The sequence below is a fragment of the Varanus komodoensis genome, unplaced genomic scaffold, assembly GCF_004798865.1.
Source record: "Varanus komodoensis strain SLA01 unplaced genomic scaffold, ASM479886v1 scaffold52, whole genome shotgun sequence".
NCBI lineage: Eukaryota > Metazoa > Chordata > Lepidosauria > Squamata > Varanidae > Varanus > Varanus komodoensis.
The window spans coordinates 1,839,215-1,848,011 of NW_025336114.1; the positions used below are offsets into that span (position 1 = coordinate 1,839,215).

Sequence of the window (8,797 nt, forward strand, 5' to 3'; positions counted from 1 at the left end):
ATATGTGTGTTCATACACACACATACATAGGAGGTGTTGTTCCTTCTAGAACCATATTATCTACACTGCTAGTGGTTGTGAGATTAGTCCCCTGAGTTCATGTAGTAGGAATGAAAGAATCCCTCCAACGGTCTTGCAGTCGAAGACTCCAAACTCCCCAGAGTGGTTAGAAAGCCCCCTAATGTATTTCACAACTCCGACTGGGAAGACTTAACAACATTGTGGAAAAGAAGGGATTTACTAAAGGTTAAAATGGAGTAATTGTGACCAGGGAAAGGGGAAATGTATCATTTAAGCATGGTCCCTTTATGAAAGGGCTTCTCCACCCTTGGCTCTGAGTATAGGATCAGCATATCTTGACTGAAAGTCTGGGGACAAGCCAGGAGAGCAGCAGTGATTTCCTCTAATTATTGGAAAGTTTTGCTGGACCTTATAAAGGGTGGGTGAAGAGTGGCTGAAAGATTTCATCCAAAAGTTCTCAGGTGAGTGAAATTTGCAGTAGATTCCCTGTGGAGAAAGGGATTCCCATTGCAGCTAAGAAAAGTCTAGTAAGCTGACCATAGCAGATGAGGTTCAATAGCACCTGCCACTTCCATTCTTCTACATTGCTTTGCAGCCATCTGCAATCAGATTACAGTAAGATGTTCCAATGTGCTATCACTGATTTATTGGATTCACCAGAACTCTTGACCACTATGCTATTTCCAGGTAAGGCAATGCTTCGTACACATTTGCATTTTGTTTCGACCTTTTCTTTTTACAAGAGTGCTCCACCTGCAGCCCAGGGATCCACCTGGCAGCCCACTAAGGCCTTGACTTAAGCACCCCAGCATACACTGACAGCCTCTGCCACTACCTGCAATCCTTCCCCCTTTGCTTCATCCCCCAGCAATCTTCATGTGGATCACTCTTTCCCTACAGTTGTTGGGAGTGAGGAAAGAGTGATCTGTGTATCAGGATCATTGCAATGTGTCTGTGAGCATTTGTGTGTATGTGCAAAGGCAGCATCCAGGTGTGGCATTCTGCTAGCACAAATGACATTGCTGTAATGGTAACTAGGTTCCAAGAGGAGAATCCAGTCAAACTTACATTAGCATTAATGTGCTTGTACAATGCATTGTGCAAGCAGCTGGGCATTATGCTTATGCAATCCCCTGTGCAACAAGTTGGGTATTGTGTTGTATTACCAAGTGTGTAAACAGTTGTACAAAGGATTATGGAAGCATAAGAGGCATACAACCATTTAGATAACAGAAAGATATGGTGGAGCTCTGCTAGCCCCATCTGAGTTTACAGAATGACACTGTTGAATATTGCCCTGTGTGTGTTTGCATACCCTTGACCCCTAAGCCAGTATCATATGCAGCCTCTGGCTTGGTAAGGATAGTGCACTCCCCATACTGTCACTTTTTAAAAGCCCTTGTGAAAACACAGACAAAATATTTCGGAAACATCTCAGTGTGTACTTGTTCTGAACTCAATTCATGTTGGAAATTCTGAGACTAACTACCATACCGTCTCATCTTCCTGCTTATTAACATGTTAGTGAGCTTGGTGGAAACTGAGCCAGTAAGCATCAAACCAAACTTTTTAAAAAATAAGGAAAAAGCAGAAACAGTAAGTTAGGTGCAGTTCATAAAGAGATCCAAATGGATTGAGTGCTGCATAAGGGAGAGGTGCTGTTCCTTTTAGTACCAGGAGAAATAAGAGAGGTCTACACTGCAACACACTGCTCCTTTACCTTAGAGTTAATGCTGTGTGGTCAGAAGGTGCATGAAGCAGACACTTTTCTGAAATAGAGAAGGTCTGGCTTTGGTGTGACCCAATGGAAGATTGCCTGGGGTCCTTGGTACACATTGAGTTCCTTCAGGAAAAGGGAAGGATATTTGGATCAAATTAGTGAACTATTGGTTGGTGCAATCAAAGTCACAAATGTGATTTGAGATAGGAATGTCATAACTTGAACAGGGGTACCTGTCATTGGTCATAATTTCTCCTATGAAGATTTTTCAAGTCCTTCTGAATCTCCATAGGGAAACTGGACCCGTTGTGCATCATTTATGTCCAAGACAGGTACCTCTGTTCAAGTGAAAGAATTATTAGTCCAAGAATGTGAGCTGTGCCATGTACTCCCTCCTCCTATCTTGGAATCAACTCTAATCCAGTCAGCCATTTTAGATATTATGAACTTCTTGTCTTTGTTTCCTTAGCTTCCTGGTGGATCATGAACAATAACTGATGTCCTCGTGATATTCCCCCAAGACAACCAGCATGTGGATGGATCAACCACTATCTTTCAAATACAATCCTTTCTCCAGGGTTGTCCTCTCTCATCCCATTCCTTACAATGTAGCTTTCCTCCTCTGTACTCATGTGGAATGCCTCCTTTCTTCTGCAGTCATGGGAATAGGGCAGCACTTTTGAATGCACCTTGCCACCTTTCCTGGACATCACTGGCACCCTCCCACTGCCATGACATAGGATCACGCAGAGCTATGTCATAACCTTGCTAGTATTTTGGCTGTAGGAGCAGACTGTCACTGAAACATTTCAGACAGTGACACAACCGTTCGTTGGCCATCCAGCATAATGCTGTGGTGCACAAATGGAGCATATACTCCATCACAATTGTGGCAGAAGCTGAAGCTATGGCAGCACCTGTTTCAATGCTGTTTCACCAATCTGAACTCACATTACAGGGGGCTTGTGTCAAATAACTAGCATTCTGTCTGCAGCCCAGTTTCCCAGGTCTTTACCTACATAACTCTGTGCTGGATGCTATATCTGGACAAGTTCCAAAATATAGAATTCAAATCTGCATGTTCTGAGTTCAGATGCAATGCAGAAGTTTGAATTTCACTAAGGAAGTTTAGACTTCTAGATCCACTACCGTGACATGGGTTTTCCTGCAAGCATTTGAGCTTTGCAACCCAAATGTAAATTCTGGGCCTTTACAGGAGATCATTTAACATTGCAAAACTTTTTTTCTTTTTCAAAACAATCAACATGAAAAAGGAATCAGCTGAATGCAAGTATGCTATTCTTTCTGTGCTGCTGAGTAGCAGAGCTGAGCACTTAAAAGACCATCAGTGCTGCTTTGCTTTGGTTCAGGACTAGGTGATTTTTCACTCAGGGGGTGTAAGGGTCAAAGTGTTATTCTGCTGCATAAAGTGACTGGTTAGTCTTCATGATAAAGCAGTAAGGGCTTTGCAAAGATGGAGCACGTGTACTCACCAACAGTGGAGGCATTACACCTTTCAGCTGCCTCCACCAAAGTTCCAGATCCGCATTTGCTTCACAAACATAGAGATGGGATCCTGTAGGGGGTAGAAGAAACTTGGGGACAGTGTGGAATTTCAAAGGAAAACAGTCTGCTAAGGAAAGGGTTATGCAAGATCTCCCCCTCGACTTCTTCTGTGCTTCAAACTGCCCTTCTGCAAGGGTGTGTTGCAGAGCAAGGGGGGCTGTCCTCGTTTATCACTCACTGGCACATTGTTATCAGTGGTTCATTCCTGAGGAAGAAGGAATTTGTTGAAAGCTTTTCTGGTAAAATGTGGGTGATTTCGGTTTGACTATTGCTCTGTTTCCTGGGAAATGTAGGTATCTTCTTGGAAGGGTATGAGTTTCTGAGGGCACAATCCTATGCATGTTTAGAAAGAAAGAGACAGAAAGACAGAAATAAAGGTCTACAACTCCCTGTATGCCCCATCTGCCATTAAGAGAATTCCCAGCCCCTCCATCAAATTACAACTCCCAGGATTCTTTGTATATATGCCCAAGGTGTCCTGCTCCCCTACAGCTCTAGTTGATTGATCTTTGCTAACATGCAGCCCAACAGCACTTACTTTGTTGTAAATACAATTGACCTTTAAGAAAAAGAAAGGCAATTGCATGCTTTTTGGAAACGAGATACTTTCTTTGAAATAGCATTTTGATGCTTCACCTTCTGCGTATTGTTATAGAAATATTATGTATATTTGCTCTGTAAAAACAGGGAAATGGTTCATTTTCAAAACAAAACAAAAGGAAGAAGCATTATCAGTCCAGTGAGGGGAAAAAAGCAGCTGATCTATTTTGTAAATGCTTGGTTATTTAGTATTCTTTTTGTGTATGTGCTCTCTCTGTATGATACTGAGTAACAGAAACATAGCTGTATCCTTCCATATCCTTCTCTCTTAATAAAGAATTCCACACTCCTGGACTGGACCAGTAGTATTTACATCTGTCCCTTCTGATTAATTTTGCTCAATGGCTTGGTGTGAATAGCATAAGCTAAAGGGGATGCAGTGTTCCTGCTGGAATCTCTTCCAAATAATGCTCTTATGCCTTCTCCAAAAAAAGCTGTATTTTTGCCTGTATGTTTGAGCTGGGGTTCTTGCTTTTTAACAGATTCTCTTGAAACATACTGTTTAGATGAATATTTAGCAGGAAGGAATGTAGGGTAGCATCCAACTGGAGAGCCAGAGAGGGCAGCTGGTGCCTTAGAGCTCTTCTCAGCCCTGGCCAGCATAGCCGGTGGAGAGGAATCCTAAGATGTGTAGGCCATGCTCAGGATGCAGGGGTTTGGTAACTACAGAAGCTGCATCTTCATGCTAGGAGAGCAGAGGGATTCTCAAATGATATGCTGGGATACTTGGATGGATTGTGATGGCAGCGTTTGTGGGCTGCTAGGATGCCAGTACTGGGCATGAGGGGCTGCTTGGGCCAAATGTGAACATTAAAGGATTTTCCATCATTATTACCTCCTCCCAAAAGGAAACTGCCACTGGTCATTGCCAAAACAGGAGTAAGAGAAGTGATAATTGTATTACACTTCTAACAATTGGGATAAACCCTTATTGGGAAGGTATTGTGGTATCCAATATACTCAACGAATTAGTTTTGCTAAATTAAATGTATCCTAAGAGCAATTATGATTGCATTGAATTTATAACCCTTCTTTTCCCCTCATATGAGGAACCTGAGGCAGTAGCTGCATTTTATCCACACAACAGCAAACTCTGTGATGTAGGTCAGGCTAAGAGTAAGTGACTCACCCACAGTTACCCAGTGACTCACACCATGCTGGTTCTCTTTCCTTTCTGTCACAGATGCCACTGATGCCACCCATTGACTGGCAATCTATTGTTCCTTTCTTGTATAAGACCCTGTTTATCCTATCTATTCAATGAGGATAGATATTAATCAATAGGAACTATGAGTCAATATAGCTGTGCCGTTTCATGCAGTATTTCCAGTAATAAAATGAGCTCTGAGGCTGTAAAAGCAACAGGCCAAAAGGAGGCTCTGCAAGGTGCTTTCACTGCTGGCATTGCCGTTCCAGCCTGGCTGGCAATTCGTATTTCTCATGCAAACGGGATGGCAGGGAGCATCATTGGGACCTTCAGGCTCAACTGAGTAAAAACCAGCCTGTCGATCCAAGTCTGCTAACCAAATGTTTTCTTGCCAGTCTTTAAACCTGGGTTTCCCCAGAGAGTTAATTTTGTGTGTGAATGGATTCTCCACACCCTTTTGACAGCTAAAAGACTGTTTTTACAGCATTAGAAGGATAAACATTTCCAGCATTTGAACAGGTTTTGTATAGATGCCACTTATGAAGGGAGACTTCTGTGGATATTTGGTCTGCTTTTGTTGAAATGTTTGCATAATTCTTAGAAAAGCTATATTTTCCATACATTTATAATCTGCATGCATGGTTTCGTTGTCATCCATATTGTATCTGCTGTCAAATAATTGGTTAGCACTGTGGTTTGCAGCTAACCTTCACCTGAGTTCTATCTTTTCAGACAGCCTGCTATCTGCTTTGTGTCCTAGTTCCAGGGCAGACAGAAAAATCAATGATTGTTAAGTTAACATCAATCATGTGTCTTATTTGACCAAGGTAGTTACACCAGCCTGCATTTGTGCAATCGTTCATTTTGAGATAAGAAAGTTGAGTGAATCTTGATGGCTTCAGCTGTAATGTATTATACACAAGGAAGGACAGGCAAGCAATCACATACTTTGAACAGCTGTACCCATTTTTCCAGAACTCCTATGACAGGAATCCTAAAGGAATCATGTTGTTACTTTGGAGAGGAAATCAAACAGGCCACATTTCAGTTATGAAATTGCTGCAACAACGTCCCATCTGCTTTTTCAAACTGGTGGTGACCAAGAGATAGAGAGCATCTGTGATTTCTCAGTAAGTGATTATTATGATAAAAACAAAGGTGGATTTTGTTCCATGTAGTAATATTAGAGACATAGCAGGAATTGCCTTTTTAGCTTCTATCTTTGTATCATTTTACAGCATTAAGCACAATTCTTCCCTTTCCAATCTTGCCACCTTATGATTCAGTGCTAAGTACTGAAAAGATCTAAAGCTCAGGGCCAGATAAATAAATAAATGGCACAGATTTGCGCAGGATGATTTACATATGCTCTAAAGCATGTGTGTGTGTTTACAGGAGCCTGCCTCCTAAGATCAGCCTTATTTCTAAAAAGAAATCTTTGGGTAGGAAAGGTGAATATTCAGTTTCAGGGGAAAAAACCAAGCAGAAAGATGGGTGGGAGGCTCAACAGGAAATAAAGAACGTGTGGACAAAAACTGGTACTTCAAGAGAATAGGATGTACCTGGAATCATCATAGTCCTGTATCTTTATTCCCACAAATGCCCAAGGAGAGCAGAGGACAACAGGGTGGTAGAGCAGAAGCCTCCCAGTGGCCCTTGGCTCCAAATGCAAGATTTTGGGCTCTAGTCCTCATGGACTACCCAGCAACAGTTTCCATCACTGTACTAGCACATGATCATGTGTAATTGTCCTTATTTTTACATATGCTGTTTTGATTGTTTATTAAGTCATAATTTGATCTGTCTCACATACTTTTACTCAGATACCCCAAATCCATGTAGTAGCTGCCCCAACGCATATTTAAAAGAACCTACTGGGTAAACCAGAGTGTTAGAATTGGTCAGGATTCATAAGAACATAAAAAGCCATGCTGGAGCAGGTCACAAGCCTTGCTATGCTATGCTATGCTATGCTATGCTATGCTATGCTATGCTATGCTATGCTCATAATGGCCAGTCTCTCTGAGATTGGAGTTAATGCATAGGCTTCATGACAACTAGCCACTGATGGATTTATCCTCCATGAATTTTCTCTCTCATGAATTTTCTCTGTTGCATTCCATTTTCCAATATTTCTCAGCTTTTCTACCCTAAGGGGACACTTTCACATAAACATGGGTGCCAAGGTGGGCTATCCATCCTCTGTGGAATTCCCCAGCACATGTTAGAGGATTCTAGGAAGTTCTCTAGGACATGCACACATGGTTCATGTGGGTGCTGAACAAACTTGCTGAGCCTCACACACAAATATAGAAGGTGCCTCGTACTTCATCCCACATAGCACAGCAGGCAGGGTGACTTTCGGAGAAGATTGTGTCTAATATTACTGCTTTCTTGTCCTTGAGAAATTCTGAACAGATGTCCTTAGAACACAGGGATCCCTCAAAACACAGTTTGAAAGCTACTCTTCTATAGCATCACCAATCACAATCTAAAATATGGATTGTTACTGATGCCTGTAGATTGTATATGTCTGATTGCAGCCCAATTCAGAGGGTTTGCCCTGTCCCTTTCCACCTTGAGAAGGACCTTCTCCTGGGATGTGACTACATTTGCACAGATCCACACTGTCTCTCTCCCTGTTTCTTTGATCCCCAGCTTCCCCGACTGTACAGCAGGGGAGCCCATCAACCTGCACTGGTGCTCATCACAGCTGGGGGAATACGAATGTGAGTCAGAGGCAAGGAAGTCAGGAGAGCAGAAGCCTCAGGATCCCTCCCTGCTGCGTGCCTGACACTTGTCTCCCCAACAGAGCAGACCTGTTATGCCCCTTGAATTACGGATGAGCCAGGCCTTCCACCTGGGAGAGGTGGTGAGCAGCCTCCCCCTCTGCCAGCTTGAACAGCAGGAGGACAAAAAGTCAACATCCAAATGGGGCAATGCGTGCTTAATAAGGGAAGGAAGCTACTGCGCTCTGGGTAACCTAGTATTATGGTTCTTGCTTTACATTTATACCCCATCCTTTCTTCCCTTTGCACGGAACCCAAGGCAGTTTACAAAGTTCTCCTCCTTTCGGTTTTGATCTCACAGAAGCCTGTGAGGTAAGTTAAGTAGAGAGTTTGTGACTGGTCCAAGCCAGCAGGTGAACTTCATGGTTGAATGAGAATGAAAACCTGAATCTCCCAAGTCCCAGTCCAACACTCTTACCACTACACCAGGCTGGTTCTCTGGGCTCACCAAGGCATTGTTAGCAGGTCCAACAGATCGGCCTCAAAAGTAGGCATGGCCAGACACCTGTTAAGGGTCTACACCAACAAGCTCCCTTTAACGAGAGCTCACTGAAGTGGCTTTTCCTTTTCACCATTGCAACTGGTACAGCTGTTTCTTATGCCTGAGAGGGTGCTTTCTGTCACTCGGCCAACCAAGCACACAAGTAGTAGCAATGATGAGAAAGAGGAGGAGGAGCAACCAAAGCTGGTACAAAAATGGAATCACCAGGTACAGGGCCCATTAAGAGGATCCTGCTCAAAGGCCCCTGAAACCTGGCACTGCAAAATGGATTCCTACCCAAGGAAGGTCAGATCAAGGAATAATCTGGGTGAGGAGCTGTTGAACCCTGGGCAGATCCATCCTTTGGATGGGTGCCGTCTGGCACTCCGCTGGCAATTGCAAAAGTATAAGAGAGGTGCAGATAATGTAGTGGCTGTGACAATATTCTTGCGGGAGGGGAGGGGAGGGGAGGG

At 43.2% G+C, this 8,797-nt stretch overlaps 1 protein-coding gene across 1 annotated transcript in view; it reads left to right on the forward strand.

Moving 5' to 3' along the window:
* Positions 1-2,310, forward strand: part of NECAB3 (N-terminal EF-hand calcium binding protein 3) — a 98,501-nt gene extending 96,191 nt beyond the window's left edge. The window contains exons 12-13 of the mRNA XM_044447572.1: positions 617-708; positions 2,211-2,310. Coding sequence (XP_044303507.1) covers positions 617-708; positions 2,211-2,239 — 121 coding nt within the window. The 3' untranslated portion in view covers positions 2,240-2,310. The remainder of the gene's footprint in view (positions 1-616; positions 709-2,210) is intronic.
* Positions 2,311-8,797: the final 6,487 nt, after the last annotated feature.